This window comes from Pseudophryne corroboree, chromosome 1 (genome assembly GCF_028390025.1).
Source record: "Pseudophryne corroboree isolate aPseCor3 chromosome 1, aPseCor3.hap2, whole genome shotgun sequence".
Classification (NCBI taxonomy): domain Eukaryota; kingdom Metazoa; phylum Chordata; class Amphibia; order Anura; family Myobatrachidae; genus Pseudophryne; species Pseudophryne corroboree.
Window position 1 is genome coordinate 796138368 of NC_086444.1, and position 26243 is coordinate 796164610.

General features: G+C 47.2%; 1 protein-coding gene and 1 long non-coding RNA gene across 4 annotated transcripts in view; one reads left to right on the forward strand and one right to left on the reverse strand.

Moving 5' to 3' along the window:
• Positions 1-26243, forward strand: part of LOC134910544 (uncharacterized) — a 263414-nt gene that overhangs the window by 118369 nt on the left and 118802 nt on the right. The gene's annotated exons all lie outside the window — the stretch shown is intronic.
• Positions 1-26243, reverse strand: part of AP1AR (adaptor related protein complex 1 associated regulatory protein) — a 192138-nt gene that overhangs the window by 7209 nt on the left and 158686 nt on the right. For all 3 annotated transcript variants that reach the window (XM_063918677.1, XM_063918687.1, XM_063918666.1), the window contains one exon: positions 25146-25274. In XM_063918677.1, the coding sequence (XP_063774747.1) occupies positions 25146-25274 (129 nt within the window). The remainder of the gene's footprint in view (positions 1-25145; positions 25275-26243) is intronic.

Below are 26243 nucleotides of genomic sequence, written 5' to 3' on the forward strand. Positions count from 1 at the left end.
TTTCCGCCCAGCGAAAAATCCTTGCAGCTTCTGCCATTGCCCTCCTGCTTCTTGTGCCGCCTGTCTGTTTACGTGGGCGACTGTCGTGATATTGTCCGACTGGATCAGCACCGGCTGACCTTGAAGCAGAGGTCTTGCTTGGCTTAGGGCATTGTAAATGGCCCTTAGCTCCAAAATATTTATGTGAAGTGATGTCTCCAGGCTTGACCACAAGCCCTGGAAATTTTTTCCCTGTGTGACTGCTCCCCAGACTCTCAGGCTGGCATCCGTGGTCACCAGGACCCAGTCCTGAATGCCGAATCTGCGGCCCTCTAGAAGATGAGCACTCTGCAACCACCACAGGAGAGACACCCTTGTCTTTGGTGACAGGGTTATCCGCTGATGCATCTGAAGATGCGATCCGGACCATTTGTCCAGCAGGTCCCACTGGAAAGTTCTTGCGTGGAATCTGCCGAATGGAATTGCTTCGTAGGAAGCCACCATTTTTCCCAGGACCCTTGTGCACTGATGCACTGACACTTGGCCTGGTTTTAGGAGGTTTCTGACTAGTTCGGATAACTCCCTGGCTTTCTCCTCCGGGAGAAAACACCTTTTTTCGGACTGTGTCCAGGATCATCCCTAGGAATAGAAGGCGTGTCGTCGGGATCAGCTGCGATTTTGGAATATTGAGAATCCAACCGTGCTGCCGCAGCACTATCTGAGATAGTGCTACCCCGACTTCCAACTGTTCCCTGGATCTTGCCCTTATCAGGAGATCGTCCAAGTAAGGGATAACTAAAACTCCCTTCTTTCGAAGGAGTATCATCATTTCGGCCATTACCTTGGTAAAGACCCGGGGTGCCGTGGACAATCCAATCGGCAGCGTCTGAAACTGATAGTGACAGTTCTGTACCACAAACCTGAGGTACCCTTGGAGAAGGGTAAATTGGGACATGTAGGTAAGCATCTTTGATGTCCAGAGAGACCATATAGTCCCCTTCTTCCAGGTTTGCAATCACTGCTCTGAGTGACTCCATCTTGAATTTGAACCTTTGTATGTAAGTGTTCAAGGATTTTAGATTTAAAAATGGTCTCACCGAGCCGTCCGGCTTCGGTACCACAAATAGTGTGGAATAGTACCCCTTTCCCTGTTGCAGGAGGGGTACCTTGATTGTATTCCCAGCAGGTGATAGCCTGTGAATGGCTTGCAATACTGTCTCCCTGTCTGAGGGAGACGTAGGTAAAGCAGACTTTATGAAACGGCGAGGGGGAGACGTCTCGAATTTCTTGAGACGGGCCCCCACCGTGCCTGAGACCGCTTGTAAAGCCCCAGCGTCATGCTGAGGACTTTGCGGAGGCGGGAGAGGGCTTTCCATAACCCTCTTCTGGCAGAAATGGACAGCGCACTTACTCTTGATGCCAGTCGGCAAATATCCCTCTGTGCATCACGCATATATAGAAATGCATCTTTTAAATGCTCTATAGTTAGTAATATACTGTCCCTATCTAGGGTATCAATATTGTCAGTCAGGGAATCCGACCAAGCCACCCCAGCACTGCACATCCAGGCTGAGGCGATTGCTGGTCGCAGTATCACACCCGTGTGAGTGTATATACATTTTAGGATATTTTACTGCTTTCTGTCAGCAGGTTCCTTAAGGGCGGCCGTATCCGGGGACGGTAGTGCCACCTGTTTAGACAAGCGTGTGAGCGCTTTATTCACCCTAAGGGGTGTTTCCCAACGTGCCCTATCCTCTGGCGGGAAGGGGTATGATGCTAATAACTTTTTAGGAATTAACAGTTTTTATCGGGGGAAACCCACGCATCATCACACACTTCATTTAATTCCTCAGATGCAGGAAAAACTACAGGCAGTTTTTTCTCACCCAACCTAATACCCTTTTTAGTGGTACTGGTATTATCAGAAATGTGTAAAAACATTTTCCATAGCCTCAATCATGTAACGTGTGGCCCTACTGGAAGTCACATTCGTCTCTTAATCGTCGACACTGGAGTCAGTATCCGTGTCGGCGTCTATATCTGCCATCTGCGGTAACGGGCGTTTTAGAGCCCCAGATGGCTTTTGAGACACCTGGACAGGCACAGGCTGAGTCGCCGGCTGTCTCATGTCATCAATCTTTTGTAAAGAGCTGACACTGTCACATAATTCCTTCCATAAGCTCATCCACTCAGGTGTCGACTCCCTAGGGGGTGACATCTCTGTTACAGGCAATTGCTCCGCCTCCACCTCATTTTCCTCCTCATACATGTCGACACAACGTACCGACACACAGCACACACACAGGGAATGCTCTGATAGAGGACAGGACCCCACTAGCCCTTTGGGGAGACAGAGGGAGAGTATGCCAGCACACACCAGAGCGCTATATATATATATATATATATATATATATATATATATATATATACAGGGATAACCTTATATAAGTGTTTTTCCCCTTATAGCTGCTGTATTGTTATACTGCGCCTAATTAGTGCCCCCCTCTCTTTTTTAACCCCTTTCTGTAGTGTAGTAACTGCAGGGGAGAGACAGGGAGCTTCCCTCCAACGGAGCTGTGAGAGAAAATGGCGCCAGTGTGCTGAGGAGATAGGCTCCGCCCCCTTCTCGGCGGCCTTTTCTCCCGTTTTTCTGTGGAATCTGGCAGGGGTTAAAATTCATCCATATAGCCCTGGGGGCTATATGTGATGTATTTTCGCCAGCCAAGGTGTTTTTATTGCTGCTCAGGGCGCCCCCCCCTAGCGCCCTGCACCCTCAGTGACCGAAGTGTGAAGTGTGCTGAGGAGGCAAAAAAAACTAAAACTAAACTTTCACTAAGCAGCTCAGGAGAGCCCCTAGTGTGCACCCTTCTCGGCCGGGCACAAAAATCTAACTGAGGCTTGGAGGAGGGTCATAGGGGGAGGAGCCAGTGCACACCAGGTAGTCCTAAAGCTTTACTTTTGTGCCCAGTCTCCTGCGGAGCCGCTAATCCCCATGGTCCTTACGGAGTTCCCAGCATCCACTAGGACGTCAGAGAAATTTTGTTTTAGTTTTTATGTGGGGGCCAATAAGTGTTTTTGTTTTCTGTAGGGGCAAAGTGTATGTTTTTGTTATCTGTAGGGGCCAACGTGTTTGTGCGGGTTTTTTCCCCTGTGGGGGACAATGGGGGTGCTGCAATTGTTTGCTAAATGTTATACAGGTTGAGTATCCCTTATCCAAAATGCTTGGGACCAGAGGTATTTTGGATATGGGATTTTTCCGTATTTTGGAATAATTGCATACCATAATGAGATACCATGGTGATGGGACCCAAGTCTAAGCACAGAATGCATTTTTGTCTCATATACACCTTATACACACAGCCTGAAGGTCATTTTATCCAATATTTTTAATAACTTTGTGCATTAAACAAAGTGTGTCTACATTCACACAATTCATTTATGTTTCATATATACCTTATACACACAGCCTGAAGGTCATTTAATACAATATTTTTAATAACTGTGTTTTAAACAAAGTTTGAGTACATTGAGCCACAGAAAACAAAGATTTCACTATGTCACTCTCACTCAAAAAAGTCCGTATTTCGGAATATTCCGTATTTCGGAATATTTGGATATGGGATACTCAACCTGTATTGGGAACACGTAGACCTGTTCGGATACTGTCCCCTTGCCCTCCCGCATGCAGTCAGTGTATGCACATGTCTGGGGCAGCTAATTCAGTAGGCAGAATTGTGGCTACAACTTAATCCCAGGATTGACTTTTTTTTTTTTCAAACCCAGATACAGGTTGAGTATCCCTTATCCAAAATGCTTGGAACCAGAGGTATTTTGGATATGGGATTTTTCCGTATTTTGGAATAATTGCATATCATAATGAGATACCATGGTGATGGGACCTAAATCTAAGCACAGAATGCATTTATGTTACATATACACCTTATACACACAGCCTGAAGGTCATTTTAGCCAATATTTTTTATAACTTTGTGCATTAAACAAAGTGTGTCTACATTCACACAATTCATTTATGTTTCATATACACCTTATACACACAGCCTGAAGGTCATTTAATACAATATTTTTAATAACTTTGTGTATTAAAAAAAGTTTGTGTACATTGAGCCATCAAAAAACAAAGGTTCCACTATCTCACTAACTCAAAAAAAGTCCGTATTTCGGAATATTCCGTATTTCGGAATATTTGGATATGGGATACTCAACCTGTATTACAAAAATAGGGAATAATTTATTTCCCTAGCTGGTAGTGTGGTACGGTCTTGGTATCTCCAGGATCTACGTTCTGTTTACCAATTTCTTGATCATAGATGCTCCTTGGTCTTTACTATCTTAATTTAGAGAGTCCTATCCCCACATACATTTTCACCTATTCTCTTACTTTCAAGCTCGCAGTAATTTATCACCCATTTATTGTCCTGTTTGTCATCTGCTGACCTGTACTACACGCTGGATAGGGTTATATGGTATAGCATAAAGGAGCATCACCCTACATCCTTTGTTTTATATGCATTCTAGAAGTAAACTGGATTTAACCAAGCTGACTACTGGGATGGCTAAAGAGCAAACTGCTTTCTCTGACGTCCTAAGTGGATGCTGGGACTCCGTAAGGACCATGGGGAATAGCGGCTCCGCAGGAGACTGGGCACAACTAAAGAAAGCTTTAGAACTACCTGGTGTGCACTGGCTCCTCCCACTATGACCCTCCTCGAGACCTCAGTTAGAATCTTGTGCCCGGCTGAGCTGGATGCACACTAGGGGCTCTCCTGAGCTCCTAGAAAGAAAGTATATTTAGGTTTTTTATTTTACAGTGAGATCTGCTGGCAACAGACTCACTGCAGCGAGGGACTAAGGGGAGAAGAAGCGAACCTACCCAACAGGTGGTAGTTTGGGCTTCTTAGGCTACTGGACACCATTAGCTCCAGAGGGATCGACCGCAGGACCCGACCTTGGTGTTCGTTCCCGGAGCCGCGCCGCCGGCCCCCTTACAGAGCCAGAAGCAAGAAGTGTTCCGGAAAATCGGCGGCAGAAGACTTCCGTCTTCAACAAGGTAGCGCACAGCACTGCAGCTGTGCGCCATTGCTCCTCATGCACACCTCACACTCCGGTCACTGATGGGTGCAGGGCGCTGGGGGGGGCGCCCTGAGGGCAATATAAGACACCTTGGCTGGCAAATCATCACAATATATAGTCCCAGAGCTATATATGTGATAAATTACCCCTGCCAGAATCCATAAAAAAAGCGGGAGAAAAGTCCGCCGAAAAAGGGGCGGGGCTATCTCCCTCAGCACACTGGCGCCATTTTTTCTTCACAGTGCAGCTGGAAGACAGCTCCCCAGGCTCTCCCCTGTAGTTTTCAGGCTCAAAGGGTTAAAAAGAGAGGGGGGGCACTAAATTTAGGCGCAATATATGTATACAAGCAGCTATTGGGGGGAAAAATCACTCAGTTATAGTGTTAATCCCTGCATTATATAGCGCTCTGGTGTGTGCTGGCATACTCTCTGTCTCCCCAAAGGACTTTGTGGGGTCCTGTCCTCAGTCAGAGCATTCCCTGTGTGTGTGCGGTGTGTCGGTACGGCTGTGCGACATGTTGGATGAGGAAGGTTACGTGGAGGCGGAGCAGAGGCCGATAAATGGGATGTCGCCCCCTGTGGGGCCGACACCAGAGTGGATGGATAGGTGGAAGGTATTAACCGACAATGTCAACTCCTTACATAAAAGGCTGGATGACGTAACAGCTGTGGGACAGCCGGCTTCTCAGCCCGCGCCTGCCCAGGCGTCTCAAAGGCCATCAGGGGCTCAAAAAACGCCCGTTACCTCAGATGGCAGACACAGATGTCGACACGGAGTCTGACTCCAGTGTCGACGAGGTTGAGATAGATCCACAAACCACTAGGAACATCCGTTTCATGATCTCGGCAATGAAAAATGTGTTACACATTTCTGACATGAACCCAAGTACCACATAAAAGGGGTTTTATTTTTGGGGAGAAAAAGCAGCCAGTGTTTTGTTCCCCCATCAGATGAGTGAATGAAGTGTGTAAAGAAGCGCGGGTTCCCCCGATAAGAAACTGGTAATTTCTAAAAAGTTACTGATGGCGTACCCTTTCCCGCCAGAGGATAGGTCACGTTGGGAGATATCCCCTAGGGTGGATAAGGCGCTCACACGTTTGTCAAAAAAAGGTGGCACTGCCGTCTTAGGATACGGCCACCTTGAAGGAGCCTGCTGATAAAAAGCAGGAGGCTATCCTGAAGTCTGTATATACACACTCAGGTTCTATACTGAGACCTGCAATTGCCTCAGCATAAATAGTGCTGCTGCAGCGTGGTCTGATACCCTGTCAGATAATATTAATACCCTAGACAGGGATAATATTTTGCTAACATAGAGCATATTAAAGACGTCGTCTTATATATGAAGGATGCACAGAGGGATATTTGCCGGCTGGCATCCAGAATTAATGCAATGTCCATTCTGCCAGGAGGGTATTAGAAACCCGGCAGTGGACAGGTGATGCTGCCTGTAAAAGGCACATGGAGATTCTGCCTTATAAGGGTGAGGAATTGTTTGGGGATGGTCTCTGTGACCTCGTATCCACAGCAACAGCTGGGAAGAAAAATTACCTCCGGTTTCCTCACAGCCTAAGAAAGCACCGTATTTTCAGGTACAGTCCTTTCGGCTTCAGAAAAGCAAGCGGGTCAAAGGCGCTTCCTTTCTGCACAGAGGCAAGGGAAGAAGGAAAAAGCTGCACCAGACAGCCAGTTCCCAGGATCAAAAATCTTCCCCCGCTTCCTCGGAGTCCACCGCATGACGCTGGGGCTCCACAGGTGGAGACAGGTGCAGTGGGGGCGCGTCTCGGGAACTTCAGGGACCAGTGGGCTTGCCCACAGGTGGATCCCTAGGTTCTGCAAGTAGTATCACAGGGATACAGGCTGGAGTTCGAGGCGACTCCCCCTCGCCGTTACCTCACATTAGCCTTGCCTGCTGCCCTCGGAGAAAGGTAGTACTGGCGGAAATTCACAAGCTGTACTTCCAGCAGGTGAAATCAAGGTACCCCTCCTTCAACAAGGCCGGGGTTACTATTCCAAAATGCTGTGGTACAGAAACCAGACGGTTCGGTGAGACCCTTTCTAAAATTGAAATCCTTGAACACTTATATACGAAGGTTCAAGTTCAAAATGGAATCGCTCAGGGCGATTATTGCAAGCCTGGAGAATTTCATGGTATCACTGGACATCAAGGATGCTTACCTGCATGTCCCTATTTACCCTCCTCACCAGGAGTACCTTAAAATTGTGGTACAGGATTGTCATTACCAATTCCAGACGTTGCCGTTGGTCTGTCCCCGGCACCGAGGTATTTAGCAAGGTAATGGCCGAAATAATTATCCCGTACTTGGACGATCTCCTTATAAAGGCGAGGTCCAGGGAGCAGTTGTTCGTCGGAGTAGCACTATCTCGGGAAGTGCTACAACAGCACGGCTGGATTCTGAATATTCCAAAGTCGCAGCTGGTTCTTACGACGCGTCTACTGTTCCTGGGTATGGTTCTGGACACAGAACAGGATAAAAAGGATTTCTCCCGGAGGAGAAGTCCAAGGAGTTGTCGTCTCTAGACAGAGACCTCCTATTACAAATACAGGTGTCGGTGCATCAATGCACGCGAGCCCTGGGAAAGATGGTAGCTTCTTACGAAGAAATTCCATTTGCCAGGTCCCATGCAAGGACCTTCCAGTGGGATCTGTTGGACAAGTGGTCCGGGTCGCATCTTCGGATGCATCGGCGGATAACTCTGTCTCCAAGGGCCAGGGTGTCGCTGTTGTGGTGGCTGCAGAGTGCTCATCTTCTAGGGGGCCGCAGATTCGGCATACAGGACTTGGTCCTGGTGACCACGGATGCCAGCCTTCGAGGCTGGGGGGCAGTCACACAGGGAAGAAACTTCCAAGGCTATGGAAAAGTCAGGAGACTTCCCTACACATAAATATTCTGGAACTAAGGGCCATTTACAATGCCCTAAGTCAGGCTAGACCCCTGCTTCAACACCGGCCGGTGCTGATCCAGTCAGACAACATCACGGCGGTCGCTCATGTAAACCGACAGGGCGGCACAAGAAGCAGGATGGCGATGGCAGAAGCCACAAGGATTCTCCGATGGGTGGAAAATCATGTGTTAGCACTGTCAGCAGTGTTCATTCCCGGAGTGGACAACTGAGAAGCAGACTCTCAGAAGACACGACCTCCACCCGGGAGAGTGGGGACTTCATCCAGAAGTCTTCCAAATGATTGTACACCGTTGGGAAAGGCCACAGGTGGACATGATGGCGTCCCGCCTCAACAAAAAGCTACAAAGATATTGCGCCAGGTCAAGGGACCCTCAGGCGATAGCTGTGGACGCTCTGGTAACACCGTGGGTGTACCAGTCGGTGTATGTGTTCCCTTCTCTGCCTCTCTTACCCAGGGTAATGAAAATAATAAGAAAGAGAGGAGTAAGAACTATACTCATTGTTCCGGGTTGGCCAAGAAGAGCTTGGTACCCAGAACTCCAAAAAATGATCTCAGAGGATCCATGGCCTCTGCCGCTCAGACAGGACCTGCTGCAGCAGGGGGCCTGTCTGTTCCAAGACGTACCGCGGCTGCGTTTGACGGCATGGCGGTTGAACGCCGGATCCTGAAGGAAAAGGGCATTCCGGAGGAAGTTATCCCTACGCTATTTAAAGCTAGGAAAGAAGATAACGCAAACCATTATCACCGCATATGGCGGAAATATATTGCGTGCTGTGAGGCCAGTAAGGCCCCAAAAGGAGGAATTTCAGCTAGGTCGATTTCTGCACTTCCTACAGTCAGAGGTGATTATGGGCCTAAAATTGGGTTCCATTAAGGTCCACATTTCGGCTCTATCGATTTTCTTCCAAAATAGAACTGGCTTCACTGCCTGAAGTTCAGACTTTTGTTAAGGGAGTGCTGCATAGTCAGCCCCCGTTTGTGCCTCCAGTGGCACCGTGGGATCTCAACGTGGTGTTGGATTTCCTGAAGTCGCATTGGGTTGAGCCACTTAAATCCGTAGAGCTACAATACCTCACGTGGAAAGTGGTCATGCTGTGGGCCTTGGCGTCGGCCAGGCGTGTATCAGAATTGGCGGCTTTGTCATAAAAAAGCCCTTATCTGTATTTTATATGGATAAGGCGGAATTGAGGACTCGTTCCCAATTCCTTCCTAAGGTGGTATCAGTTTTTCATGTGAACCAACCTATTGTGGTGCCTGCGGCTACTTGGGACTTGGAGGATTCCAAGTTACTGGACGTAGTCAGGGCCCTGAAATGTATATGTTTCCAGGACGGCTGGAGTCAGGAAAACTGACTCGCTATTTATCCTGTATGCACCCAACAAGCTGGGTGCTCCTGCTTCTAAGCAGACTATTGCTCGCTGGATCTGTAGCACGATTCAACTTGCACATTCTGCGGCTGGACTGCCGCACCCTAAATCTGTAAAAGCCCATTCCACGAGGAAAGTGGGCTCTTCTTGGGCGGCTGCCCGAGGGGTCTCGGCTTTACAACTTTGCCGAGCTGTTACTTGGTCGGGTTCAAACATTTTTGCAAGAGTCTACAAGTTTGATACCCTGGCTGAGGAGGACCTAGAGTTTGATCATTCGGTGCTGCAGAGTCATCCGCACTCTCCCGCCCGTTTGGGAGCTTTGGTATAATCCCCATGGTCCTTACGGAGTCCCAGCATCCACTTAGGACGTCAGAGAAAATAAGATTTTACTCACCGGTAAATCTATTTCTCGTAGTCCATAGTGGATGCTGGGCGCCCTTCCCAAGTGCGGATTGTCTGCAATACTTGTTTATAGTTATTGCCTAACTAAAGGGTTATTGTTGAGCCATCTGTTGAGAGGCTCAGTTATATTTCATACTGTTAACTGGGTATAGTATCACGAGTTATACGGTGTGATTGGTGTGGCTGGTATGAGTCTTACCCGGGATTCAAAATCCTTCCTTATTGTGTCAGCTCTTCCGGGCACAGTATCCTAACGGAGGTCTGGAGGAGGGTCACAGTGGGAGGAGCCAGTGCACACCAGGTAGTCCTAAAGCTTTCTTTAGTTGTGCCCAGTCTCCTGCGGAGCCGCTATTCCCCATGGTCCTTACGGAGTCCCAGCATCCACTACGGACTACGAGAAATATATTTACCGGTGAGTAAAATCTTATTTTTGGATCATCTGTGAAGCTAAAACGTATATCCTCATCAATTAGGATGCCTAACAGGGACATCCTCAGATTATAATAGCTTTAAATGTTCCCAACCGGATGTGGTCCTGCCCCATGATACAAGATTATTGGGTTGTTATCCAGACTTCTACTACAAGGGATATGGGTATGGGCTTTAGCATTACTATGGCATGGGCTTTGTGGGACAAATAAGGAGATTTATGGTAGACATACCATAGTTAAATCTCTTTCTGCGAGGTACACTTGATTCCACAGGGAACAACATTGGGTTGTAGAGTTGGATCTTGATCTGAGGCACCAACAGGCTAAAGCTTTGACTGTTCCCAGGATGTATTGCACCGCCTCCTCTATAACCCTGCCTCCAGGCACTGGAGCTCAGTTTCGTTAACCAGTCCAATGCAGTAGCAGATAAAGAGACGGTAGATGTTAGTCACATAGCACCACATTCTAACGACATGAGAAGGGACTAGCGGATAATGCCATACAAACCCAAAGAAGCTAAGTGCGTCAGGGTGGGCACCCTGTAGAATCCAGTGTACTGTACCTCGCAGAAAAAGATTTAACTATGGTAAGTTTACCATAAATCTCCTTTTCTGCAGCAGGATACACTGGTATTCCACAGGGAATAACATCGGGGATGTCCTAAAGCAGTTCCTCATGGGAGGGGACGCACTGTAGCGGGTACAAAAACCCGGCGTCCAAAGGAAACGTCCTAGGAGGCGGAAGTATCAAAGGCATAGAACCTGATGAACGTGTTCACAGAGGACCACGTAGCCGCCTTGTTGGCGTGTCGCCCAAGAAGGTCCAACAGACCGGGTAGAATGGGCCTTGATAGCAGCAGGAGCTGGAAGACCAGCCTGTGCATAAGCTTGTGCAATCACCATTCCAATCCATCTGGCGAAGGTTTGCTTATTCACAGGCCAGCCACGTTTGTGAAAACCAAAAAGTACAAAAAGGGTATCTGTCCTCCTGAGGGAGGCAGTCCTCTCTACGTAAATACGGAGAGCCTGTACTACAGCCAAAGACCGCTCTTTGGATGACAAACCAGAAGAGATAAAAGGCCGGAACTACAATCTCTTGGTTAAGATGAAAAGATGATACCACCTTTGGTAGATAACCAGGGCGCCCAGTCACTGAAAAATCAGAAAGGGTGGACGACAGAACAAGGTGCCTAAGTCCGACACCCTCCTAGCAGAGGCAATAGCCAGTAAAAACACGACCTTAAGTGTAAGACATTTAAGATCCAGAAACTCAAGAGGTTCAAATGGAGACTCTTGTAGGGCATTTAAGACAGACAGATCCTATGGAGCCACAGGAGACACATAGGGAGGCTGAATCCGTAAAACGCCTTGAGTGAAAGTATGAACGTCAGGAATAGACGCAATTTTCCTCTGAAACCACACCGACAAGGCAGATATATAAACCTTGAGGGAGGCCAGACGAAGGCCTAAATCTAGCCCTGTTGCAGAAAGGCCAAAAGCCTAGAAAAAGTTCTGAATGAATAGGCATAATTCTTAGCAGCACAACATGTGAAGTAAGAGTTCCAGACCCTGTAATAAATCGGTGCAGAAGCCGGTTTGCAGGCCCTCAATATAGTTTAAATAACCGCCTCTGAGAATCCCTTGCCCCTCAGAAGTGAAGCTTCAAGAGCCACGCCGTCAAAGCCAGTCTGGCCAGGTTCGGATAGACACAAGGGCCCTGAACGAGGAGGTCTGGGCATTGAGGAAGTAGAAGAGGACGCGCCATCGATAGACCCTGCAGGTCCGAGTACTAATGCACTCTGGGCCACGCTAGAGCGACTAGAAGTAGTATACCTCTTTCTTGCTTGAACTCACGTAGCACCCTGGGCAGGAGTGACACTGGAGGGAACACGTATGGCAGCCGAAAGTTCCAAGGAATTGCCAGTGCGTCCACGAACACTGCTTGAGGATCCCTTGTCCTTGATCCGAAGACCGGAAACTTGTGATTGTATCGAGACACCATCAGGTCTACATCTGGTAGGCCCCACTTGTCCACTAGGAGTTGAAAGCCTTCCGGATGAAGACTCCACTCCCCGGCATGAACATCCCGACGACTGAGGAAATCCGCTTCCCAGTTGAGGACTCCGGGGATGAACACTGCCGATATTGCTGGCAGATGGCGTTCGCCCAAAGGAGGATTTTTGATACTTCCAGCATTGCCATGCGGCTTCGAGTGCCACCATGATGATTTATGTACACCACCGTGGTGGCGGTCTGATTGTACTTGAACAGGCCTGTTCTGTACAAGAGGCAGGGCTAGTGTCAACGCATTGAACACTGCCCGCAATTCCAGAGTATTTATCGGGAGGAGAGATTCCTTCCTGGTCCACCAAGGCTGGAGAGAGTGTTCCTCCAATACCGCGCACCAACCCCGCAGACTGGCATCCGTTGTCAGGAGGATCCAGATGGAGATCCAGAAGGGACAGCCCCTGCTCAACTGTTGGTCCTGTAGCCACCAGCTTAGTGACAGACGAACCTCCGGAGTAAAGGAGTTCATTTGATACCTGATCCGATGAGGAAGGCCATCCCACCTGGAAAGGATGAACTTCTGCAGAGGGTGGGAATGAAATTGAGCGTACCCTACCATGTCGAAAGCCAACACCATGAGGCCTTGTACTTGCATCGCTGAGTGTATCGACACTCTTGGGCGAGAGAGGACATATCTGATCCTTTCCTGAAGTTTCAGGACTTTCTCTGGAGACAGAAACAATCGATGGCTGTGTGTGTCCAGTAGTGCCCCCAGGTGCACCATGCTCTGAGCAGGGACCAGCGAGGACTTTTTCCAGTTGATGAGCCACCCATGGGCTAGTAGGAATTGGACCGTCCGTTCCAGATGATTGAAGAGAACCTCTTGGGAGTTCGCCAGGATCAGTGATCCAGATACGTCAGGATCCTGATTCCCTGACGGCGGCGAAGAGCTGCCATTATGACCAAGGTCTTTTTGGAGTCCAGGTCCACCTTCCACGACCTCAACCACATAATTCGACGAGCCAGGATAGACGTAGTAGATGCCTTGGCAGCCGTTACACCTACATCAGAGGCCGCCTCCTGAATATAGTGGGCGGCTGTGGTAATATAAGACAGATATTGTCTGGCAGTGTCAGAAAAATCCTGAGGCAGCTCATCCTCAATTGCCTGAATCCAATGCTTCAATTCCTTTCGCAGCCCAGGAGGCTGCCATAGTGGGTCTATGTACCGCACCAGTAAGAGGGTAAATAGAATTGAGGCATCCCTCCACGCGCTTATCCGTCGGTTCCTTCAGTGAGGTGACAGTGGTGACAGGCAGAGTAGATGAAACTACAAGACGGGCGACATGAGAGTCCACCGGCGGTGGATTTTCCCACTTGTTACTCAACTCAGCAGGGATAGGATAACGAGTTAGCATCTTTTTAGACAGGGAAAATGTCTTTCCTGGAGATGACAAGGATTCCCTTAATTAAATGGTCAGAATGTGGTAAGACTACTTTAGCAACCTTCTGATGTTTGAACTTACCAGGTTTCTTAGACGCAGTAGTAGGCTCAATGTCATCATCTATTTGAAGAATTAGCTTAATAGCCTCCACTAGGTCAGGAACATCAACCTGGGTTGTAGATTCCTCATCAGAAGCAACTGTATCAGTGTCTAACGGATCAGTATATTCCCAATCCTCATTGGAAGAATTATCCGAAATATTAGTGGATTGTGAGGAAGAAATGGCCCGTTTAGATGACCCCTTGGCCCCAGAGGGGCGTGGGGTAGACTTTTGTCTAACCAAAGATTGATTTAATTGTTGTAATTGGGTAGACAGAGTATCCACCCAGGGCGGATTAACTACAGGGACAATATGTGACTGCAATGGCACAGGATGTCCCACAGGGGGCTTAAGACGTGTCACAAGTGTAGCAGCATACCTGAGAACGCTGCCCAAGGTGGGTCCTGATTGGCCACAGGTGCTGCAGGTTGACTGAGTGTATGCCACGCAGCGCCTGAAACAGCAGCTAAAAATTTCTCCCTCAGGTAAATCAGTGGTGCCAGTACTGCAGGATGCAGAAGCGTCCACGGATTTCCCGCCCTGTGTGGCAGACATTATAAGGAATGTAGCCTTAGGGCGTAACAGTACAATACACAAACACAATACCTGCAAATAACACCCTATGTTATGTGACAGTAAACACAGGACACCAAACAGAGGAGATACGCGGTATGAGGTAACTGAAAAACACAGTAAAAATACCAAATCATATATTCTGTGTAACACTCTCTCTCTCATATATTATATATATATATATATATATATATATATATATATATATATGCCGAGAAATTTTGAAAGAAGCAGGGAGCGCCAATAGTGCATTAAAGGTGTAACAATTTATTTATAACACATCCAAATACGATGATCAAATAAAACCCGTACCATAAAAGGCGGTAAAACCACCGCTTGTATAACCAGCATGAAATTATCCCACAATACAACTCAGCATACGTGATTCAGTATCCATACGTCAGACCACGCCCATACGCGTTTCGTCATCAGACTTCGTCAGTGGGCTTCACTAACACTGTCTAAAATGACATGTAGAACCCTGCAGTCCTGGCGATCAACCCAGCTAGTAATGAAGATGGCGCCAAAATCTGTCAGTGAGGGAGAGTGAGATGCAGCTCCAGGGCGGGAACACCAGCAGTAGATGGCGCCCGGAGCTGGGGGAGGGGCTACAGGTCAGCGCCTTATCCCCTTATGCTGGTCCTCACCACCGGGTACTGTGGAGCCTATAGCAAACGGATTTTAGTAAATCTGACATGTGCTCCCTTGCCCTGGTGGATATAGTGGGGTCCCTGTGCAGTGTCCAGTGGCGCGGTCCATCTCCTGGGACCACGATTAACCGGCGGGTACCACCTGGGGGACCCTCTAACCTCCTCCCTGATGTGCAGCCACACAATCCAGGAGAGCATCAACGGTGGTGTGCCTGATGACCGGTGCGCCTCCGCTGCAAGTACCCGGGAACACGCCCGCGGGAGTATGCTGCTCTGCTGGGGTGGTGAGGGAGCCGCAGCACAGAATGTCAGATTGACATAAATAGTGCCTAGCGCAGCCCCACCTGTTAGCTGCCTGCACTGCAGGCACCAACTTACAAACTGAGCTCCAGTGCCTGGAGGCGGGGTTATAGAGGAGGCGGTGCAATGCATCCTGGGAACAGTCAACGCTTTAGCCTGTTGGTGCCTCGGATCAAGACCCAACTCTACACCCCGATGTTATTCCCTGTGGAATACCAGTGTACCCCGCTGCAGAAACACCTTGTTTTGTAGGCACTGACTCCCTTTTAGCTTAGCATAGCTGCAGCTTCCAGAAAAACTATCCCATCCCAATGGACTAGTAAAGAGCCTATCCCCGTTAACCTTAATGTTGCCCCGGTTGACATCAAATGGATTGGATAGAAAGTTCACCGACTGTTGAAACCAGAGCAAATTTTGTTTTGTTCTATAGCTCCTGTAACATCACATCATCATCATCATCATCACTTTACCACCACATACTAGGGAATTTATTAGACAAATGGTTCAATTATCAACCTGGTACAATCTGGAAACATTATGTAGAGCATAGGTCTTCAACCTGTGGCCCTCCAGCTGCTGTGTAACTATACATCCCAGCATGCTCTGCCTCAGTTTTAGCATGCCTTAATAGCAAAACTGTAGCATGGCATGCTGGGATGTGTAGTTCCACAGCAGCTGGAGGGCCGCAGGTTGAAGACCCATGATGTAGATGGTCTCCCCCTTTCTAAACCCCTGATGACTGGGTTCTACACATTTTCTTATTAAAATTAGAGATGAGCGCCGGAAATTTTTCGGGTTTTGTGTTTTGGTTTTGGGTTCGGTTCCGCGGCCGTGTTTTGGGTTCGACCGCGTTTTGGCAAAACCTAACCGATTTTTTTTTGTCGGATTCGGGTGTGTTTTGGATTCGGGTGTTTTTTTCAAAAAACACTAAAAAACAGCTTAAATCATAGAATTTGGGGGTAATTTTGATCCCAAAGTATTATTAACCTCAAAAACCATAATTTACACTCATTTTCAGTCTATTCTGAATACCTCACACCTCACAATATTATTTTTAGTCCTAAAATTTGCACCGAGGTCGCTGGATGACTAAGCTAAGCGACCCTAGTGGCCGACACAAACACCTGGCCCATCTAGGAGTGGCACTGCAGTGTCACGCAGGATGTCCCTTCCAAAAAACCCTCCCCAAACAGCACATGACGCAAAGAAAAAGAGAGGCGCAATGAGGTAGCTGTGTGAGTAAGCTAAGCGACCCTAGTGGCCGACACAAACACCTGGCCCATCTAGGAGTGGCACTGCAGTGTCACGCGGGATGTCCCTTCCAAAAAACCCTCCCCAAACAGCACATGACGCAAAGAAAAAAAGAGGCGCAATGAGGTAGCTGTGTGAGTAAGCTAAGCGACCCTAGTGGCCGACACAAACACCGGGCCCATCTAGGAGTGGCACTGCAGTGTCACGCAGGATGGCCCTTCCAAAAAACCCTCCCCAAACAGCACATGACGCAAAGAAAAAAAGAGGCGCAATGAGGTAGCTGTGTGAGTAAGATAAGCGACCCTAGTGGCCGACACAAACACCGGGCCCATCTAGGAGTGGCACTGCAGTGTCACGCAGGATGTCCCTTCCAAAAAACCCTCCCCAAACAGCACATGACGCAAAGAAAAAAAGAGGCGCAATGAGGTAGCTGTGTGAGTAAGCTAAGCGACCCTAGTGGCCGACACAAACACCTGGCCCATCTAGGAGTGGCACTGCAGTGTCACGCAGGATGTCCCTTCCAAAAAACCCTCCCCAAACAGCACATGACGCAAAGAAAAAAAGAGGCGCAATGAGGTAGCTGTGTGAGTAAGATAAGCGACCCTAGTGGCCGACACAAACACCGGGCCCATCTAGGAGTGGCACTGCAGTGTCACGCAGGATGTCCCTTCCAAAAAACCCTCCCCAAACAGCACATGACGCAAAGAAACAAAGAGGCGCAATGAGGTAGCTGTGTGAGTAAGATAAGCGACCCTAGTGGCCGACACAAACACCGGGCCCATCTAGGAGTGGCACTGCAGTGGCACGCAGGATGGCCCTTCCAAAAAACCCTCCCCAAACAGCACATGACGCAAAAAATTAAATTAAGAAAAAATTAATTAATTAATTAAATTAAGAAAAATTAAAGAAAAAAGAGGTGCAAGATGGAATTGTCCTTGGGCCCTCCCACCCACCCTTATGTTGTATAAACAGGACATGCACACTTTAACCAACCCATCATTTCAGTGACAGGGTCTGCCACACGACTGTGACTGAAATGACGGGTTGGTTTGGACCCCCACCAAAAAAGAAGCAATTAATCGCTCCTTGCACAAACTGGCTCTACAGAGGCACGATCTCCACCTCATCATCATCCTCCGATATATCACCGTGTACATCCCCCTCCTCACAGATTATCAATTCGTCCCCACTGGAATCCACCATCTCAGCTCCCTGTGTACTTTGTGGAGGCAATTGCTGCTGGTGAATGTCTCCACGGAGGAATTGATTATAATTCATTTTAATGAACATCATCTTCTCCACATTTTCTGGATGTAACCTCGTACGCCGATTGCTGACAAGGTGAGCGGCGGCACTAAACACTCTTTCGGAGTACACACTTGTGGGAGGGCAACTTAGGTAGAATAAAGCCAGTTTGTGCAAGGGCCTCCAAATTGCCTCTTTTTCCTGCCAGTATAAGTACGGACTGTGTGACGTGCCTACTTGGATGCGGTCACTCATATAATCCTCCACCATTCTTTCAATGGTGAGAGAATCATATGCAGTGACAGTAGACGACATGTCCGTAATCGTTGTCAGGTCCTTCAGTCCGGACCAGATGTCAGCATCAGCAGTCGCTCCAGACTGCCCTGCATCACCGCCAGCGGGTGGGCTCGGAATTCTGAGCCTTTTCCTCGCACCCCCAGTTGCGGGAGAATGTGAAGGAGGAGATGTTGACAGGTCGCGTTCCGCTTGACTTGACAATTTTGTCACCAGCAGGTCTTTGAACCCCAGCAGACTTGTGTCTGCCGGAAAGAGAGATCCAAGGTAGGCTTTAAATCTAGGATCGAGCACGGTGGCCAAAATGTAGTGCTCTGATTTCAACAGATTGACCACCCGTGAATCCTTGTTAAGCGAATTAAGGGCTCCATCCACAAGTCCCACATACCTAGCGGAATCGCTCCGTGTTAGCTCCTCCTTCAATGTCTCCAGCTTCTTCTGCAAAAGCCTGATGAGGGGAATGACCTGACTCAGGCTGGCAGTGTCTGAACTGACTTCACGTGTGGCAAGTTCAAAGGGCATCAGAACCTTGCACAATGTTGAAATCATTCTCCACTGCGCTTGAGACAGGTGCATTCCACCTCCTATATCGTGCTCAATTGTATAGGCTTGAATGGCCTTTTGCTGCTCCTCCAACCTCTGAAGCATATAGAGGGTTGAATTCCACCTCGTTACCACTTCTTGCTTCAGATGATGGCAGGGCAGGTTCAGTTGTTTTTGGTGGTGCTCCAGTCTTCTGTACGTGGTGCCTGTACGCCGAAAGTGTCCCGCAATTCTTCTGGCCACCGACAGCATCTCTTGCACGCCCCTGTCGTTTTTTACAAAATTCTGCACCACCAAATTCAAGGTATGTGCAAAACATGGGACGTGCTGGAATTTGCCCATATTTAATGCACACACAATATTGCTGGCGTTGTCCGATGCCACAAATCCACAGGAGAGTCCAATTGGGGTAAGCCATTCCGCGATGATCTTCCTCAGTTGCCGTAAGAGGTTTTCAGCTGTGTGCGTATTCTGGAAAGCGGTGATACAAAGCGTAGCCTGCCTAGGAAAGAGTTGGCGTTTGCGAGATGCTGCTACTGGTGCCGCCGCTGCTGTTCTTGCGGCGGGAGTCCATACATCTACCCAGTGGGCTGTCACAGTCATATAGTCCTGACCCTGCCCTGCTCCACTTGTCCACATGTCCGTGGTTAAGTGGACATTGGGTACAACTGCATTTTTTAGGACACTGGTGAGTCTTTTTCTGACGTCCGTGTACATTATCGGTATCGCCTACCTAGAGAAGTGGAACCTAGATGGTATTTGGTAACGGGGGCACACTACCTCAAGAAATTGTCTAGTTCCCTGTGAACTAACGGCGGATACCGGACGCACGTCTAACACCAACATAGTTGTCAAGGCCTCAGTTATCCGCTTTGCAGCAGGATGACTGCTGTGATATTTCATCTTCCTCGCAAAGGACTGTTGGACAGTATAAGGGAGGATGTTCCGAGGTTGTTAACGTCCTTACCCCTACTTATTACAGCTTGACAAAGGCAACACACGGCTTGACATATGTTGTCCGCATTTCTGGTGAAATACTTCCACACCGAAGAGCTGATTTTTTTGGTATTTTGACCAGGCATGTCAATGGCCCTATTCCTCCCACGGACAACAGGTGTCTCCCCGGGTGCCTGACTTAAACAAACCACCTCACCATCAGAATCCTCCTGGTCAATTTCCTCCCCAGCGCCAGCAACACCCATATCCTCCTCATCCTGGTGTACTTCAACACTGACATCTTCAATCTGACTATCAGGAACTGGACTGCGGGTGCTCCTTCCAGCACTTGCAGGGGGCGTGCAAATGGTGGAAGGCGCATGCTCTTCACGTCCAGTGTTGGGAAGGTCAGGCATCGCAACCGACACAATTGGAGTCGGACTCTCCTTGTGGATTTGGGATTTCGAAGAACGCACAGTTCTTTGCGGTGCTTTTGCCAGCTTGAGTCTTTTCATTTTTCTAGCGAGAGGCTGAGTGCTTCCATCCTCATGTGAAGCTGAACCACTAGCCATGAACATAGGCCAGGGCCTCAGCCGTTCCTTGCCACTCCGTGTGATAAATGGCATATTGGCAAGTTTACGCTTCTCCTCCGACAATTTTATTTTAGATTTTGGAGTCCTTTTTTTACTGATATTTGGTGTTTTGGATTTTACATGCTCTGTACTATGACATTGGGCATCGGCCTTGGCAGACGACGTTGCTGGCATTTCATCGTCTCGGCCATGACTAGTGGCAGCAGCTTCAGCACGAGGTGGAAGTGGATCTTGATCTTTCCCTAATTTTGGAACCTCAACATTTTTGTTCTCCATATTTTAATAGGCACAACTAAAAGGCACCTCAGGTAAACAATGGAGATGGATGGATACTAGTATACTTATGGATGGACTGCCGAGTGCCGACACAGAGGTAGCTACAGCCGTTGACTACCGTACTGTGTCTGCTGCTAATATAGACTGGATGATAATGAGATGAAATCAATATAATATCACTAGTACTGCAGCCGGACAGGTATGTATATTTATTATGTAATGACTGATGACGGACCTGCTGGACACTGTCAGCTCAGCAGCACCGCAGACTGCTACAGTAAGCTACTATACTATAGTAGTATGTACAAAGAAGAAAGAAAAAAAAAAACCACGGGGAGGTGGTATACAATTATGGATGGACTGCCGAGTGCCGACACAGAGGTAGCTACAGCCGTGGACTACCGTACTGTGTCTGCTGCTAATATAGACTGGATGATAATGAGATGAAATCAATATAATATCACTAGTACTGCAGCCGGACAGGTATGTATATTTATTATGTAATGACTGATGACGGACCTGCTGGACACTGTCAGCTCAGCAGCACCGCAGACTGCTACAGTAAGCTACTATACTATAGTAGTATGTACAAAGAAGAAAGAAAAAAAAAAACCACGGGGAGGTGGTATACAATTATGGATGGACTGCCGAGTGCCGACACAGAGGTAGCTACAGCCGTGGACTAACGTACTGTGTCTGCTGCTAATATAGACTGGATGATAATGAGATGAAATCAATATAATATCACTAGTACTGCAGCCGGACAGGTATGTATATTTATTATGTAATGACTGATGACGGACCTGCTGGACACTGTCAGCTCAGCAGCACCGCAGACTGCTACAGTAAGCTACTATACTATAGTAGTATGTACAAAGAAGAAAGAAAAAAAAAAAACCACGGGGAGGTGGTATACAATTATGGATGGACTGCCGACACAGAGGTAGCTACAGCCGTGGACTAACGTACTGTGTCTGCTGCTAATATAGACTGGATGATAATGAGATGAAATCAATATATATGTATATATAATATCACTAGTACTGCAGCCGGACAGGTATATATATTTATTATGTAATGACTGATGACGGACCTGCTGGACACTGTCAGCTCAGCAGCACCGCAGACTGCTACAGTAAGCTTCTATAGTAGTATGTATAAAGAAGAATGAAAAAAAAAAAACCACGGGTAGGTGGTATACAATAATATATTATATATATATATATATATATATATATATATATATATATATATATATATATTATATACAATTATATATATATATTTATATATATTAAACTGGTGGTGGTGATTGATTATTAAACTGGTGGTCAGGTCACTGGTCACACTATCAGCAACTTGCAAGTAGTACTCCTAAGCAGACAATCACAAAATATATTATACTGGTCTGGTGGTCAGTGTGGTCACAATGGCAGTGTGGCACTGACTCTGGCAGCAAAAGTGTGCACTGTACGTTATATGTACTCCTGAGTCCTGCTCTCAGACTCTAACTGCTCCCCACTGTCAGTGTCTCCCCCACAAGTCAGATAATTAATACAGTCACACTATCTAATCTATATCACTTCAGCAAGTAGTAGTAGTATAGTAGTACTCCTCCTAATAATGCTCCCCAAAATTACTACTACTGTGTCTCTCTCTACTGTCTCACTCTCTTCTCTAAACGGAGAGGACGCCAGCCACGTCCTCTCCCTATGAATCTCAATGCACGTGTGAAAATGGCGGCGACGCGCGGCTCCTTATATAGAATCCGAGTCTCGCGATAGAATCCGAGCCTCGCGAGAATCCGACAGCGGGATGATGACGTTCGGGCGCGCTCGGGTTAACCGAGCAAGGCGGGAAGATCCGAGTCGCTCGGACCCGTGTAAAAAAAACATGAAGTTCGGGCGGGTTCGGTTTCCGAGGAACCGAACCCGCTCATCTCTAATTAAAATGTTATTTAAGCCTCAATTTTCTTTTTACATTCCACAGTACTCTAAATTTCCTTTTTTTTTTTAGTATGCTGTTGGTTGGAACTTTACTTCCGGTTACTTCCACTGTATTACCCACATTGGGGGTAATTCCAACTTGATCGCAGCAGGATATTTTGTAGCAGTTGGGCAAAACCATGTGCACTGCAGGGGAGGCAGATATAACATGTGCAGAGAGAGTTAGATTTGGGTGGGTCATTTTGTTTCTGTGCAGGGTAAATACTAGCTGCTATATTTTTACACTGTAAATTAGAGTGCAGATTGAACTCACCACACCCAAATCTATCTCTCTCTGCACATGTTATATCTGTCCCCCCCTGCAGTGCACATGGTTTTGCCCAACTGCTAAAAAAAAATTCCTGCTGCGATCAACTTGGAATTACCTCCATTGTCATTTACTATTTTCTGTGTGTGACATATACACTGCTCAAAAAAATAAAGGGAACACTTAAACAACACAATGCAACTCCAAGTCAATCACACTTCTGTGAAATCAAACTGTCCAATTAGGAAGCAACACTGATTGACAATCAATTTCACATGCTGTTGTGCAAATGGAATAGACAACAGGTGGAAATTATAGGCAATTAACTAGACACCCCCAATAAAGGAGTTGTTCTGCAGGTGGTGACCACAGACCACTTCTCAGCTCCTATGCTTTCTGGCTGATGTTTTGGTCACTTTTGAAAGCTGGCGGTGCTTTCACTCTAGTGGTAGCATGAGACGGAGTCTACAACCCACACAAGTGGCTCAGGTAGTGCAGCTCATCCAGGATGGCACATCAATGCGAGCTGTGGCGAGAAGGTTTGCTGTGTCTGTCAGTGTAGTGTCCAGAGCATGGAGGCGCTACCGGGAGACAGGCCAGTACATCAGGAGACGTGGAGGAGGCTGTAGGAGGGCAACAACCCAGCAGCAGGGCCGCTACCTCCGCCTTTGTGCAAGGAGGAACAGGAGGAGCACTGCCAGAGCCCTGCAAAATGACCTCCAGCAAGCCACAAATGTGCATGTGTCTATTCAATCGATCAGAAACAGACTCCAAGAGGGTGGTATGAGGGCCCGACATCCACAGGTGGGGGTTGTGCTTACAGCCCAACACCGTGCAGGACGTTTGGCATTTGCCAGAGAACACCAAGATTGGCAAATTCGCCACTGGCGCCCTGTGCTCTTCACAGATGAAAGCAGGTTCTCACTGAGCACATGTGACAGACGTGACAGAGTCTGGAGATGCCAAGGAGAACGTTCTGCTGCCTGCAACATCCTCCAGCATGACCGGTTTGGCAGTGGGTCAGTAATGGTGTGGGGTGGCATTTCGTTGGGGGGCCGCACATCCCTCCATGTGCTCGCCAGAGGTAGCCTGACTGCCATTAGGTACCGAGATGAGATCCTCAGACCCCTTGTGAGACCATATGCTGGTGCGGTTGGCCCTGGGTTCCTCCTAATGCAAGACAATGCTAGACCTCATGTGGCTGGAGTGTGTCAGCAGTTCCTGCAAGACGAATGCATTGATGCTATGGACTGGCCCGCCCGTTCCCCAGACCTGAATCCAATTGAGCACATCTGGGACATCATGTCTCGCTCCATCCACCAACGCTACGTTGCACCACAGAATGTCCAGGAGTTGGCGGATGCTTTAGTCCAGGTCTGGGAGAAGATCCCACAGGAGACCATCCGCCACCTCATCAGGAGCATGCCCAGGCGTTGTAGGGAGGTCATACAGGCACGTGGAGGCCACACACACTACTGAGCCTCATTTTGACTTGTTTTAAGGACATTACATCAAAGTTGGATCAGCCTGTAGTGTATTTTTCCACTTTAATTTTGAGTGTGACTCCAAATCCAGACCTCCATGGGTTAATACATATGATTTCCATTGATAATTTTTGTGTGATTTTGCTGTTAACAGATTCAACTATGTAAAGAACAAAGTATTTAATAAGAATATTTCGTTCATTCAGATCTAGGATGTGTTGTTTAAGTGTTCCCTTTATTTTTTTGAGATATATATATATATATATATATATATATATATATATATATATATATATATATATATATTTATATTTATTTTTTAAAACCCAGAAAATATACTACATCGTGAAGGTGTGTACACACAGTAAGATTTCTTCTTTCGATTTTGACTATATAGTCAAAATCACAAGAAAAGTTAGTGCAGATCGAAGGGTGAAAGTCACCTTGCGATGCCGATGTGCGGTCCCACGAGGTCGGTATCGCAAGCCTAGATAGACTGTGCAGGCCAGTCAATTTTGACTATCTAGTATAAAAGTGTAGTCAAAATTGACACTTAGCCAAAATCGTACATAGTCAGTATCGTAAGCACAGTCATCTAGGCTTGCAATACCGACCTAGTCCCTATCGCAGTGAGAATCTGGGTTAGCCCGAATATCACCGTGTGTACACACCTTAACTGTTAACAATCCCTTCATTTATAAACCTTTTTGTACAAAAAAGAGGATGCTATTTTATCAACTGTCCACCACTGTTACAAAAGTGTATACCATGCCATCTATCTAACAGCTAACCCCATGCCACCCATACTCTATCAGGAAAGGACACCGTTGTCCAGAAATCAGATTTAAGAAAACTTGTTACTGCACAAATATAAGTATCTCTGAATAATTAAAGCTACAACCCCAATGTTCCCTGTGGAACCGATGAACCCTGATGAAGAAACAAGCATTGGCCTTTTATGGCAAGCATTTTATTATGTTGGATAGTAAGGACATTACCTTCTTCATCCTCCCACTCCAGATCTAGTGATGTGTTGTCATCATTCCCACTTGTTGATTTTGTTCTGGTTGTTAGATCACAACTACTTTCTGTGTTAGGAGTCAAAAGATTTGCATCTGATGATAATCCTAGTTACAAATAAAAAATACACGTCATGTGAAAACATCCATACAAAACTGCCAGAGGATCCTAAAACAAGTTATTTTATCCGGTTTTATAAAGAATATAAATTTGATCAGACCTGGCAACCTTAATCCTAAAACTGTTCTAGAGACCGCCGACTACCTTATTCCAAACCTTCATGTAGAGGAATAATGACATGCAACATAATATCATTATAATAACAGCAAATACTGTGCGCTGAGCTTGATGCAAGTTAAATTTAAAACACACAAATGTTTGCCATATGATTTTACTAATATGTACTGTATCACCATCTAGTGGCACTGAATGGAACTTCAACATACATATTCAAGTGAACTGGTCAGGATGAAAATGAAAAATATACAATTAGATTGTTCCCTATCCAGCCTAACAAGGGGGATTTTAATCTATTATGTTATTATGATTGTGACTACATATATTAATGACATGGAGCCAGGGGTGCATCTAGAGAGGAGGAGGCCCATGTGCAGGCTCTATCTGGGCCTCCTCCTCTCTAGCCGGCAGCGTTGTAGTTCTGGGCACTGGGGTCACTAGAGGACCGTAGCACTGTCCCAGAGTCTAGTGTGCATGTGCAGGTCTCTGGAGAAATGGCGTGGTGGCCATTTTCTCAGGGATTTCCTTGCTGCGCATGCACAAAATGCCGGAAAAATGGCCGCTGCACCATTTTCCTGGAATTTCGGCGTTGCTGCTGACGCGGGACTCTGGAGGGTAAGCATTGAAAAAAAATGGGTGCAAGGTGTGTGCTATAGACCAGCCTGGACCCCAAGGGGCCCATGTGCACCGCACACATTATAAAATAAGTCAGTGTATGGGGCGGACGTATCAAGCAGTGAAAAGGACAACTGGAGATGTTATCCACAGCTTTGAGGTAACATTTATCAAGTGCAGTCTATAAAATGATAGGTAGATGCTGATTGATTGATTGATTGATT